This window comes from Protopterus annectens, chromosome 16.part0 (genome assembly GCF_019279795.1).
Source record: "Protopterus annectens isolate FY-2018-M chromosome 16.part0, PAN1.0, whole genome shotgun sequence".
Lineage (NCBI taxonomy): Eukaryota > Metazoa > Chordata > Ceratodontiformes > Protopteridae > Protopterus > Protopterus annectens.
Genome location: NC_056750.1, coordinates 402813780 through 402828779, shown reverse-complemented (window position 1 = coordinate 402828779; position 15000 = coordinate 402813780). Strand labels below are relative to the sequence as shown.

The window sequence follows — 15000 nt, the reverse complement described above, 5'->3', positions numbered from 1 at the left end:
AACAAAGTAAATGAAATGCTCATAACACAACAACTCCAGCAACAGCTTACTGGGATGACACCAAGCAGACAATAGTGAGTGCAAATGAAAGTAGCTATGGCCTGGGTACAGAGCGATTCCAGACAGATAATCACATCCATTTGCCTACTGCTCCAGAATACAAAGGCATTTGCAAATCAAAAAAAGAGTGCCTTATAAGTTTGTGGGCATTTAAGAAATTCTCCAGATAACTTTCTAAGGCTTGAAAGCTCCCATCTTCAGAGTAAAAACTAACCGTGGAATCCACTAGTCAAGTTCATACAACTTAGACAAAATGTCACCAAGATGGCAAAGCCTGTTAATGAGACTAATACCATTCAATGTGAGAGTACTACACATGCCTGGGAAGCAACTAGTCATCATGGATGTGATATGAAGAAATCCTATTATGTGACTGATCTTTATCAGATGCCAATGCCTGAAATATATGTTCTATATTATTTCATAATTTGTCGAACACCTATTTAGCGAAGCTGCTCTTCACTGAACTATGAATTTTAACTAGGGCAAACCACTGGTTGGTCACCATCTGGAATTTGCCATTTTCCCCACTGTAGTGCAATCTTGGAGTTGGTATATTTAGTTAGGGGGGGTGTGGGGGATGTAGCCCCCCCCCCCCATCTTGGCAGGTTTTACATTTTACTTATTTTTTTTTTCAGTTGCTCGGTTGGCCAACTTCTTGTTTGTCCTACTTAAAATTTACCATTCGATGAAGAGCGGCTTTGCTAAACAGGTGTTTGACGAATGTCTATTCAATGAATAGCCATTCAATTAAATAACATAGACCCAAATAACTAGTCGGGGAAGCACCAAAGTGAGATCCAGTATAAGTGCTGAGGCCACCTCAGTTGAGTCCACTCATCCTCTGGGAGCATTAGCTTTAATTTCAGATCATCAGACTTATTGTACCTTACTCATTGAAAAAGTGTGTGCCTATATTCATCTGGTAAGGAAATTAACAGGGCCAACAAGCTTTACATTAAACATATGCATATCTCAAGTTCAGTAATGTGGTAATATATTAATAGTGTAGTCACTTGCCCTGACAATCTTCAGTTTCCAAAGGGTCAATCATTATTATTCTCCATCAAATTTTATGTCCAGAAACACTGTTTTTAGAAGCTATTACATTAACAGGTTAAATTACTTACTTTCTATGTATCCATGCAGCGCCACCATTCTGGCTCTTTCAGGGCTGGTGAAGGGTGAGTAGTGAAGGTCGTCTGAAAGTGAAGGAGGAATGCGAGTCTGTGCGGAACCTGGATTAGGTACGTTGTGCTGTGGGGTGTGTTTTTTATGCCTGGCTCTGCAGTTCTGAAACCAGACCTAAACAGTGAGTAAAAAATGTAGCATTTATTTAAAACATCAGATGTTCCAATCCACTATCAACATTGAAACTGACAAGCAAAATCTACAATGAAGTTTCTAAAGCATTTAGTTCAACCATACAAAATAGTAGATGCAGTTATCTAAACATATCAAATAGAAAATAAGAAATATTTTGCAGACCACAGTTGCTTGCATATGTACGAGTCCTACTGCAAATCCAGAAATAGCCACAAAGAGACCAAATGTTTCATGAGCATTTTTAAATTAACTGCACAAGAAATGAAACTGTAAGACTAAAAACCAGGAAAGAACCAACAATTCCTAAATGAAACAAACGGCTACAGGGTCCACAGTTAAATCAACACAGCAGTAACTTGAAGTAACTTCAAGTTACTGCTGTGTGGATTTAACTGAAGTAACTTCAAGTTACTGCCGTGTGGATTTAACTGTGGACCCTGTAGCCATTTGTTTCATTTAGAAACTGTAAGACTATACAAGGTCAGTGATTGCAGTTGTATGGTAACAGTCTATGGAAATTTAAATAAGTAGGACTTTCTTCTTCTTTACTTAATTGCTCAGAACACTTTGCAGAGTTTAATATACAAATACATTTGTTTGTTGTAGTTGAACTGGTCCAAAATGAAAAATTGTCATCTTTTCTCTGACGGGTTGGGAGGGTGGTCTAATGGTTAAGGTGTTTGCCTTACAAACACAAGGTGCAGAGTTTGAGTCCCACAAGGGATAATTAGCTAGGCTTAAAATGGCTTGCAAGGGCAGTTAGCCTACTACTAATCTATGAACCAGATAGCTGCTTAGTTGTAGTCAGAGGGGTGGTAGTGATGGGAGGATCATGATTAATTAAACTTGCTATTCTCCAGTAATCTGCCTTGTGTCTCACATAACTATGCAGCCTATGGCATTATTATGAAATATACATTTTTATAAACACATCATGCAAGACTTCTAAACAGAAATGTTACTAGAGTATCCATTATGTGTTGCTCAGGTTAGTGTATTTTGACTGTACATCTGTTTACCAATCTGTGCGACTGATGAAAACTGCATGCTCTCTCTTTTGTTAATCATTTGCAGTTAGATGTATCTACAGATGGCACACTACAGGGTACATTGTAAAACTATTTTCCATTTATGTACGAGTTCTTAAAGACACACAAAGCAAAAAAAGCAGTTCTATGTTCAGAGGCCTTATAGCAGAAAGAAATGCTTACAAACAAAATATACCCACATAACTTAAAAATCATGAACTCCAAGCAAGATGCAAGATTAGATAGTAATTATTCAAACACATTTTTGTCACTGGCAAATTCTGGCATGTACTGGAAAAGGAGTGCAGAAATGGTGACCAAATATATTAAAACAACAAAATTAGAAGGATCTAAAGACAAAAGTACTTCCCTGCTTTGCAAATGCCCTGAAAAAAAATCCAGTGAGAAAGGGAGCAATCATTTATCAGGATAAAAAGAACATGATAGCTGCCAGCATCTGTAAGTGAAATCGCTGAATGTGTAAGATACTGTGAAAGCTGGATAAACTACTCATATCATAATACTATATATATATATATATATATATATATATATATTGTCTGGTTTGATTCTTGGCTGGGTACTCTTTGTGCAGAGTCTTCATGCCCTCTCTGTGTTAAAGTAGGTTTCCTCCTGCTGGTCCAGTTTTCTCATTCATTACAAAGACATGAGTTAGATGTATTGGATACATAAAAATTGAGTGTACGTGTGTGTGTGTGTGTGTGTGTGTGTGTGTGTGTGTGTGTGTGTGTGTGTGTGTGTGTGTGTGTGTGTGTGCAAGAGAGCAAGAGAGAGTGTGTGTGAGTGAGAGAGAGAAATGTGTTTTGGAAGAACAACCACAGCAGGACAACACATTGGCTCTAGATGATTGTCAGGGTTGAAGTGACAACACAACCCCATGTGCAAAAATGGGAAAAAGAGTGAGGACTGATGGATTACTGCATACATACAAAATACCTGTATCTGTAATGGCAGATGATCTTGTATAGGGAGGATTATCCCAAAGGCACTTCTTTGCAACAATGTACTTCCTATACTTTTCTGCATAGCACTTCTGTAACAGATACACAAGATACTACAACTGCACGTTACAAATATAATAGTCAGTATTATCTGTCCTTAGGTGTCTTCCAAAACCAATGCACTGTGATATTTTGGTGGCTGGAATATGATGTTCTGTTATCAAATGTTAGCTTCTAACTTTCCATATAGTCTTTGCTAGATCTGACTATACTATTATTTGAATTTAGTTAATAATACCAGTATAATAGTTAATAATACCAGTATAATACTAATTTCTTTGTATTCCATTACACTGATGCCTTTTGGTCTGGGTCCTAGCTACAAGAAGAATGTAACACTGGGCAAATTATAGTTCACTGTACTGTAATATTTGTATGATGCTGTACCGTGAACCCGTGCAGAAAAAGAATGTTGAATGTTGTTGTTGTGTCTTTCGGCTTATCCCAGTTAGGGGTCGCCACAGCGGAACTCCGGTCCGCTAATGTTTGGTAGTGGATTTTTACGTGTCGAGTTACCAGCCCTGACACACAACCTTCAACGAAGGCACGCCCATTCACGCATGTCTCCACAAAGAAGACACTCTAGCTGAGAATCGAACGGGACAACATCTTGCTGTGAGGCGACAAAGCTACCGCAGCACCAAAGAAAATGTTGAATATGGTGCAAAAATATACTTTTGCTATACAAAACAAAGTACATTTATGGTTATAATTTTCTTCTTTGGCTATGAGACAACATTCATCACATTTATGAACATTCAAAAGAAATGACTTCAGTCTATGAGAAAATACAATGAATTGAGAAGTTATGATGCTGAATTTATCCATTTACCTGTTTAATGTGACAATAATTTGAGTACCTTTATATTGTTTTGTGGTGTCATTTAATCAGTAAAGCACAATAAAAAAAAAGTCTCACGTTATACAGAAAGTGGTTAAATAAAGCAACAGTTCAGTTTCCAGTAAGGATGGAATATGTAACAAAAAAAATTATACTCATGAATAATGCTGAAACTATTATTTGTATATATTAGAAGAAAATATTGTAAATCACCAAAGCCAAGAACAAGAAATGTCTGCACTTCTTTAACTCCTGGGTTTGGTTATCACACTGAAATTTACTGGCCTTCAAGAAGTCTGATTGCTCTGGCCTTAGGAATGATATTTTCTTCTCCCTCTGTATACGTAGAAAGTTAAAGACAGATTTCTCCTGACAGAGGCTTAAGGTATGACAGCACTGTATAATATATCTGTCACATTGTTTGTGTTATTATTCATTTTTACTATTAGATTACCTGATCTAGTGTTAGCTCACCCAGCTATGCATTCCAAAAAAGACTCAGAGCTATAAGTGGGTCAGGCATTGATCTGCATAGCAGGCAGAAATTATTTCTAAGTAATCTATAAGAAACAGAATATAATGACAGCTCCAAAAGCCTTTCTTATAGTTCAAGTTTTCCAGTCCAGTCCAATCATTTTTCTAATATGGATCAATTGTATATTGTCAAGTTTGAAGTTCTTTGACCTGGCCTGTTTGAAGGCTAGAAAATGCAGTACTGTATTCAATAATGTGAAGGTCCAGGTATGTATAAATATATGCAAGGACCTTCCTGGAGTGGCTAGATGAGCCGTTTAGAATTAGATGAATTATAGAATATGGTCTCCTATTTTTGGAAGATAATATTGTGTGTGGCTGTGTGCATGCATTTGTGCAAGTGCATGTGTAGCTGTGGCTCCGTGTGAGTAGCATTAAGAACATTACAATGATTCTCCCTTTCTTCCTGTCTAATCACCTTTTCAGTATGCTGGTACCAGAATCCTGTCACTCAACATACAGAAAGGGGAAGATACTGGACAACAATTATATAGTTTTAAAAATCACATTTGTACAAATTGTTTTAGGAAATAAACCTTGGATTTTCTCCTGTGGTTCATGCAATTTTTGTTCATGTGCTTGGAAAGCAAAATTGTTAACACCACATAATACCCAGACTGTCTGAAATCACAGAGCTCGTGACATGCAGATCAAATTGGATGATTTACCTAGTAATACATAATTGTGGAGTCTTTTATATAGGTAAAGATCGTAAACAATCTCCCTTGATTTAAGTGACTCAGTGTTCTTTTTACTTTCATAGCTATTGACAGGGTTACTTCTATTAATCCAGATAAATATGATAAAATGTGTTAGCTCAAAAAGAAGGAATATCAGTGTATTATTAATCTAGGTGCCCTATTTCCTCCGGGGTTGAATAAGGTGATATTAGTACAATGTTGAATTGAATGCTCACAACCATGGCATTGCATTACATTTTTCTATGCAGTAGGTGGTGCTAATGACATCATTTTGATGTCTACATATCCTAATTATCACTAAGTAAAAAATTATTTGTACAATTAATTTTTTTCAGTAAGGACCATAATTATATAAACAAGCATTCTCTATAGTGATTTTATTGCTACAAATGTATTTTGTGGTTAGACATGTTATTTAAACAAAACATATGGAGAATCTGGCCTTTTTTGCTTTAAATATCAGGGTGGTTAATGGTTTTGTGCTTTGAAGAAACTTTGGTAAAGGGTGAGACCTGATTTGACTTTTTTTTTTGGTGACAGCTGTCCCATTAAATTATTTTTTTAATTTGTTACACTTTGGGTATTGTTTCTGTTTCTTTGTTCTTGACTCACTCTGTATGTGTGTGTGTGTGTGTGTGTGTGTATGTGTATAATATACACTCCATTCATAAATTATTAACGATATCACATACATGCATTCATATGCACACACACATATACAAATGTCTAAATTGTTTTGTATATTTTACACACACACACACACACACACACACACACACACACACACACACACACACACACAGAGCAGTTCATTCTGTCATATGTTGACATGGTCAACAGAATGCTCTATGTTTTTATGTCGAACATTGGTTTTGTCATGTGCAGGGTTTGCCGAATGTGATATCATAATGCAGTAGTTTAAGATAAGTGGATGTTGAAACTCTTGACTATACCAAAAGTTTTGGTATTACAGGAGTGTGTGTATGCGCTAGTCTTCATAGATCAGTGTGAGAATAAAGGCAAGGTAAAGGGATAGTTTCAGTGTTCTGTACATGATAAGTGTCAAAGTGTCTCCCTAGTGGTACTGTTTGGGAAAGGATTTTTGTGAGGTAATGTGTTGGGCTGGACATGGGGGCAGGTTTAGGGTTACTCCACAAGAGTAGGGTGGAGCAGGCCCATCTTACTCATGTGTGCTAACCTGAACCCTAACCCTTGTACTAATCCCATCCTTAGACATTACCTTATGAGAAATCCTTTCCCTAACAGCATTATTATTCAGTTCGTTTTTTTTTTTTGCTTATTTTGTTCACTGATCGAAAAGTGTGTTTGTCTTCCTTTTGTGATCACTTGAGTTTCAGCCATTTCTTTTGATCAATAACATGAATTTCAACTGGTGGAGGTTGACTAAATGAGTGTCGATGTTCCTGCAAGTTGACAATTGTGCGTGTGTGTAAGATATATAAATATGCAAGTGGTGCACTTTGCTATTCATTTGAAACAGTTTGATGGCTACTACTTTAATGCCTTTTACATCTGATAATGAAGGTTATCTGTTAAACTCGTTTCTTGTCTGTGCTCACCAATGGTTAACAGGGCTATTGTTACAACAGTTTCAAGTGCATCATATACAATTCATTATTGATTCTTTTGCCTTAGACAACTAACACAGGGCATGGTTCACAGTTGTTGCTTCTACTTACTACCTCCAACCTCTGATCTAGTCTTCCCACATCTCACTTCATTCCTTTTACCACTCCCAACCCTCTTCTTCCGTTCTTCCTGTGCTTCAAAACCTAGAAATCTAACACCTCCCTCAGACCTGAACAATACCTAGTAACTGAAGACTTTTCATGACTGGAGATAGATGCTTCAAAGCCAAGCCTCGGGGTTTCATACTTCATTAGGTTTAAATAAGGCATATCAACTTAGCATAATCATTTGTCCATTTTTCTAGGTTGTCCCTTAAGCTTTAATATAGCATGAACAGGACCCCCCAAGCACATGAACTGTATGGCAGCAACACTAGGAAATACTATCCCAAAGATTAATTGTGAAAAATCAATGTCTGACATAAATTTTCAACTCTATATTTTGGGATCTGATAAGGAAATTCACGTGCTCAAAATCAGAGGCAAAACACTGAAAAAAAAAACTAAATCATGGGCATGCATTTCATTTTATTTAAAGCAGCCCTCTGCATTTGTTAATATTTTGTTTCCTCAAAATTTTAAAAATATTACTATAGTGCATACAGCTTAATAAAATCACTGGATGATACTTTACAAAGTTAGGCCAAAAAGTTGTCTGCATCCTAAAAGGAACATTCACTACAAGTTATCCTTCAAGGCAGCAATCAGCATTTTCATTCATATTCATAGAGATTTGATTATAGCGTTTACCGAGATCTACACATGATTCAGGCCACATCCTTTGTACAAGGCCGCAGCCATCATCGGAGTGCCTTGTAACTGATCATAATGGTCTGTGCCAGTGTCATCATTCAGTACTGTACAGTTAGATGAGGCAGTTTTATTTTAAACAGGAGGACAAGTAATAAAGTTCTTGATAGAGGAGACACTTTGGTATAGCACTGTGATACAGAGGCATGCATGGTGGGTTTGTATAGGGAAAATGGGAAACATCTTTCTCATATATAACTAAACTCAAGCAATCTCCAGTTGCTGGAAGCACTGCCAGATGTAATCAACAAAGGACCTGGAAGGAGAAAACGATCCTAGGATGCAAAGCTAACTTTTAACTAAATACCTTGAGGGTATATGCATACAGGAAAGAAAACCAAGAGAAATCCGTACTTTTCTATTCAAGCTGGTGGTTAAGGGGGGAATCATCTGTTGAAGACCCAACATGGCTTCTTCTGGTAGTTGTTGTCATGCTAGGATAAGTACAGAAAATCCCTTATGGGTATACAGTGGTCTAGGTTACAGAGACTGTTAAGCAGTCAGAGTCTCTAATATACAGGTTTTCTTGAAAACATTCTATATTATGACTGTGAAGAATACAATCATTGATAATAGTATCAGCAAATTTACACCAAGTAAAACTTAAAAAATATATATAATGGTAGAGGTGCTAAGGTGAGACTAGAAAAAACAATGGTTTCGTTCAGGTGCAGAATATAATCTCCCGTGAAAGGGAAATGAAAAGACTATGGAAGGCAGATGAGTGAAGGGTAACCTAGCAATACAGGAGAAGCAGACTTACAAAAAAGAATTATGGGTAGGCAGATGACATCACGTTAGTAGAAGAAAATGTGAAGAGCAGGAAGGAAGCCATAACTGAAACAAGTCTGTGACTGAAGAATTTCCATCCCTCCTTATTTCTTTTGGACGAGTGGCCCAGAAAAGTAAGAGACTTAGGGGTTTATATAGGTGGAATCCTAGTCACAGAGCCAATACGACTACTTTGGAGATGACCAGCTGCCCACAAGGTAAGCAGAGTTGTCCTGTCCATGGGTGTCACACACTAAGTGATCTGTCTCATATAGACTTCATCAATTCCACTAATGAAACTGAGGGAACAGCTCATTTGCATAATAATAATATACAAAGCTTGCATTCTCTTTGGGAAGTGCTCCAATGCCATACTTGTTTCATGCAGTTGTAAGCAGAGCAGGGATGGATAAAATATATGCTTCTGTTAAAGAAGGTAAGTAGAGTTCATGCCTCCTTTCCTAAAGATATATACAAAGGTACATGCCCTTGAGGTTTGTGGCACAGAATGAAGGGCTGCAGCATTTTATGGAGCCAGCGAGAGTCTATGCTTTATTTTCCTAACAACTCTGGTGGTAGCAGTGAATGTATTTCAGTTTATTTTGCTGCTTACCAAATTTGACTGCAATACATATTAATATTTATACAAGCATAGAGGAGTACATGATCTAGTTTGCAGTTTTGAACTTTGTCTTGAGGAATGTTTTTCAACCTCCAGGCCTAAGTGTAATAGTCTATAGACTTGATTACTTATGTTATTGAAGAATAAGGAGTTGAATTGGGTATGGTGCAAGAAAATGGAAGAGGGATTCAAAGAATAATGCAACTAGAAGCCTATAAATGAAAGATTTAATCACAGAAGGCAGTGTGAAATATTCAGAAGAATTCAAATTGAGAAAACACAAAGAAACCCTAAAAAGTTTGAAACGGCAGACAGTTTGAATATGAAGAGGCCTTGCTGATCCATAAATGTGCATATATTATATAACTGTGCACGTTAGGAGTTTATAAATGAAATTCCTCTTTCTGAGTGGGTTTTAATGTTTTTCCCATCTCATGCAGTTGGTAGATGTCCAGAATGATTGATGATTATTTTATCATTAGCTACACAATGATGATTTTATTGAAATGTAATTCTTGTTATTCGTAGTTTACTATATGGTGCAAGCAGCTAATTAGACCTTGTAGATTAAAGACTCACTCAGTCAATGAGCATACTTGCCATCACCCATTTAATTATCCATTTTTTTAAATGTTAATATTGAGTCGGCATACATTATTTCAGCAGGTATTTTGTTCTCTTGCATTGGAATCATTTGTATAAGAATCCCTTTTAATGGTTTCATTCCTACATATTTTGAAACATGGCCCTGTAGCTCTTATACCTGGATATTAAGAGAACAGTTTAAGGATTAATTATTTTTTTCAACAGAACTGTTCACTGTCTTTTAAGCCACATGTAACCTATTTCTCTTATGTCTGTATAAAATAGTGTTCTGGTTAACATATTTTAGTCTGTGTAAGTAAGGCATTTGACCTCATTGATTCTCTCTGCAAATTGACTTTATGCTCACTCATATTTTTCTCTCTCTCCTTGATTAGAGTGAACATATACTCAAGTTTACTTTGTGATAGGTCTTACTGTTGAAGTATATAAGGCTTTGAGAATAATTGTATTTCTCTTGTACAATGGCACAGCAAATTACCTTTTCCGGTCTTAAGTCCCACTTAAATATGCAGAAACATGTTAATGGCTCAATTACATTATTAGATTTCAAACATATGATGCTAGCTCAGAATTTCTCTGGTCCTATCAAACATTTTTTTAAACTTTGTCAAAAACACACCTCTCTGGAACAAATAAAATCTTCAAAAAACCACAGGTAGCAGCCAGGTAGTTCTAAAACAGGTTTATCCACACATTTCACAATCCACAGTACACAGTAAGCGCTTTCATCCATAAAAGGACTTCTTCAGACTGAATAATGTGAACAAAACAGAATTGCTTAAAAACATTTCAAAGAAGACACATGACTTAATTAATGATGATGTAACTTCCTCCTTTTGAGATAAGCCAAAATAGCACAAATATATACAGAGCAAAATCTTGAAGCAATAAAATAAACGGTTCTAATATTTGTGTGCCATTTACATACGGGAAATAATGCAGACATTAAATAAAATTGAAATTCTGGGTGGAAATCTGCAATTTCACAGGATAAGCAAGGGACTGCTAAGGGAGGACTGTCCTATAATATGAAAGGGAAAGAGGATTTTGTCCACATAGTCACACAATGTCCTTTTCATAACCACTTAATAAAAAAAAAAATATACGAGAACTTAACTGATGAGCAATATTTTCTCAGGTTATGAATATATGATGAATGTCTTGGGAAACTGTTTTGGAATAATACACATTTCATATTTTCCTCCTGGACTTTTGCATGCTATAACATTAAAGAACAGAGAAACAGAGCTATAAGAAATATAACCATATTATATATTAAGGAATCGGTTATTCACTTGAGTAAGAATATGGAGGATATTATGATATGCTTTACATAGGGTCAACATTATTTGTTTTAATGTGAATTGTTCAACTGAATGCTGAAGCGATGAATAAACTTAAGCTTCATGTTTCTTACCTGTATTACTCTTCTGCTCAGCCCCGTCATATCTGCTAACTTCTGAAGGGTCTGTGCATCAGGATTGTTATCCTGTGCAAACTGTGCCTGCATGACCTGTGATGATAGAATGAATCAGTTAGTACTTGCATGAATAAAATAATGCAAAAGTACACACTGCATGCAAAGAAATCTGAGGACAAAAAGGTAGGGGATGCACCAGAACCTGTAGCTGCTCTGCCGTGAAGGATGTTCTCGCTCTCTTTGCTGGTTTGGGCTGACTGTCTTGTTCTGACGGCACTGCACCCTCTAGTGTAATTCCATTACCTAAACAAAAAGCCAAAACAATCTTATAGTAATGCCATTTAAAATATACACTACTTATTATCAAACAATGTTTACACCTCTGATTATAGTGTTAGACTCTTGAAACTGTATAGAATGCGTTTGATGTGATTTTCTGGTATTTAGAAAAAGCAAAAGCTGAACTGTGATGCAGTTTAATTTATAAACCCTACATTTGTTAGTTACAGTTTCCATAATCATCTACCCCTGTTTTCCATTAATAAGTATTTAAACGTACATTCCCGAGAAGAAAACACAAATACCCCATAGTTTTTAATTTGAGCAAAATAGTGTTTCAGTGGTTAAGGTCACTGCCTCATCACTCCAGGGTCAAAGGTTCACTTCTGACTTTCAGTCACTGTCTCAACCTTTAGGTCATTGGTTTTCCCCTCACCTGTGGCTTTCTCAGCCTACTGTGTATTCAAAGCTGTCTTGTGTAGCCTGGGTCAGTGCTAAATGGGTAACTAAGTTAAATTCACACAATATAGAACCTTTAAATTGTCATCGTAGAAATAGCTAGCATATTGGAACAGTGGATCTTAGGTGCTTCTGTTGGTCATTACTATTTCCCTTATATTTTACTTATGAATTTGTTACTTGGGATGTGGACTGATCCTGGGAACCTTTTCACAAACAGTGTATGGGAGACAATAAATAGTTTGCAGAGAGTACAGTAATATATATACATTTATAGTACAGACAAGATGCATGTGTAGTGAACTGGGTGAAGGACGTAGAAGCAGTATGGTGGACTATATAAGACTGTAACAGGTAGTAAAAATAGGGAGGTTTACTTACAGAATGTGCAAAATATACAAATATAAACCTACTAGAATGAGAATGCATGCATTGTTTATAGGGAAAAATGCAAGAAACATTAGCAGTACAAAGTCAGTATACACAAAGAGAAAACATTCAAAAATGTAACAAGTTTTTGGCAGAGATGTAATTAAGACACATGAAACAACCAGCAGGTGGCTGGCTACTGAAAGACTATTCATTGTCCTCAAAGCAGTTGCAGTGCTACAGTTCCAGTTAGTGTTCAAGCATTCTTAAGCTAAATTCCTCAAAAGTTTTGCCGTTTCCAGTGTTGCTTGGTTGATTTTTCCAAGTGGCTGGGGAAATCTTGGAGAAGACTTAAAAAGCTGGTCTGACTAAAGAAACAGTGTTTTGATTATTTGCTCTTTAAGTATATGATGTGCATTTGGAATACATTTTGGCAGACGTGATTTAGGAATAGCACTTCATATGTTAATCCCAAACAGGGAGTCTGAACAACCACATCCTGCCTAGCCATGCACCCCAGGAGTACAGCCAGTTGGTTTATCATCATCTTTATTAGGGCTATACCACTAATCTGTGGGATTAATCAGATCATAAGGATGTGAAGGAATTGGCAAGATAGCTGAGAAGTAATGTGGCTCCGGTAATAATAGAAACCAACCAGCTTTAGCTATGGAGAGACAGTAATGCTCTATTATTGGATAGGTTAATAAATCTCCAGATTTTATTGACTGGAAGAGATCTAGTATTTTGCACATTGTCATATTCACTAATTGGTAGTGTGTATTCACATTTTTGAAAAGCAATATTCAGAACTGTGACTTTTATTTATTTATATTTGTTTACTGAGGTACTGCACTGAACTCAATATATTTGCAGGCACAGCTCAGTTGAATATGATTACATAAGAAATTAACAAAACGTATTTACAGATATAATGATATAATATAAAACATACATCTTTACATATGCAAAAAACATGCTACAACATTTAGTTCAAGAAGCAGTTTACTAAGCCAAAATGTGGATCAGAAAAATGGAATTATGCTTAGCAGAGCTTTTGGGAAAAGATGTAGCCATAAAGACTGAGATGGCTGCTGCTGCAGGGATAACAGCATATTATAAAGAGGGGCATGAAGACTTTAGAAAAGAGAGAAGTGAGAATAGCTGCTGGAAAGAATACTATGGGGGGGACGACAGAGAAATGCGAGAAGTATGCAGGGGGACGAGGAGTAGAAAGGAGAGAAGTGTGAGTTATGAGAAGAGGGACGAAGGATGGATGAATGAGAGGAAGTAAGTGAGGGATGGCAAGATGAGAGGAGGATAGATAAAGGGGGGTGAGAGCTGCAAGGATCTTGTAGCGTCATATGTAAAAAGATTTGCTAATCTGTAGAACATTTTCACAGATGGGAGTTTGGTAGTAGCAACTTCCCAGTGTTAGCCAAAGTTAAGGTTATGGCTGAGATAAAGCATATGTTTTTGTCATTTCCTGACTTGTGATACACTACACTGGTACATATCCTTTTTAATCACAGTAATGAAACCCTGTAGTACTTTGCGTTTAATAACAAAAAACATAATGGTGAGCTGTTTATTAAGTCCTTTGCATCAATAGTTCTACAGATGCTTCTCTTTAAGGTATACTATGGAGGGAGATGATCAAAGCAAACGCAGATCATCTGGAAATATTGTGCAGCTTGTATAATGAAGGTCCAAAGGTAGGGACTTAATGTGCATTGTAAAAAGAGGCTAAACAATGTACTTTAGGGAACCCCATCTTTAAACATACCTGTTATTGTGGAGTTTGTGTCTGAGATTTTAAGAGATATTCTGTTTGAAGGGTAGGTTTTGAACCACAGCAGTATACCTGAACTCAACATGTAATTATGTAGTGTGTCTATGAGGCAGTTATCGTCTAGTATACCTGAACTCAACATGTAATTATGTAGTGTGTCTATGAGGCAGTTATCGTCTAAAGCCTTCAAGATACTCATCAATTAGTAGCCTTCCTGTATAGCAACCTTTTTTGAAATAAAGGTAAAACTGTTTGACAAAGTTCATAGTTGTAATGGTGTTAATAAAGATTAAAATCCACACTGAATAACTGACAGTATGAGTTATTAGTGTAATAAAGTGAAAGGAGGTTTGACTTTGGGAAGGGGTAAAGTAAGGGCAGATTTAAAGTTGTGAAAAATAACAAATGAGGTAAAAATGGCAATAATGTGTTTGATGATAACTGCTATCCTGAGATTTTTTTAATGTATTTTTTAAATATTTAAGCCCACAAGAAGCACGTGCCTTTTCAGTGAAAGTCCATGATTACTGGCTGGTTAAATGAAGAGCTCAGAGTTATTCAGTAGGTAAATGGAAGAGAAGGAATCCAACCCTATACTTGTGAGTACAAGAGGTAGCTTCAGTTCAAGACCCCCCCCCCTTTACTCAACCTAATGAGGCTGCTGCTTTACCACCGAACCCAATTGCTTTAGGCTTTTTGTAATATTACTAA

The 15000-nt window shown here is 36.5% G+C and overlaps 1 protein-coding gene across 3 annotated transcripts in view; it reads right to left on the bottom strand.

The window, feature by feature from the left end:
• LHX6 (LIM homeobox 6) overlaps positions 1-15000 on the bottom strand; it is a 254317-nt gene that overhangs the window by 12940 nt on the left and 226377 nt on the right. Inside the window, exons 6-8 of one of the 3 annotated variants that reach the window (XM_044058717.1) lie at positions 11587-11693; positions 11388-11483; positions 1191-1353 (exon numbers count right to left, since the gene is read on the bottom strand). In XM_044058717.1, the coding sequence (XP_043914652.1) occupies positions 1191-1353; positions 11388-11483; positions 11587-11693 (366 nt within the window). Of the gene's footprint in view, positions 1-1190; positions 1366-11387; positions 11484-11586; positions 11694-15000 lie in introns of all 3 variants that reach the window. The other 2 variants (XM_044058715.1, XM_044058716.1) reach the window with 2 other exon arrangements.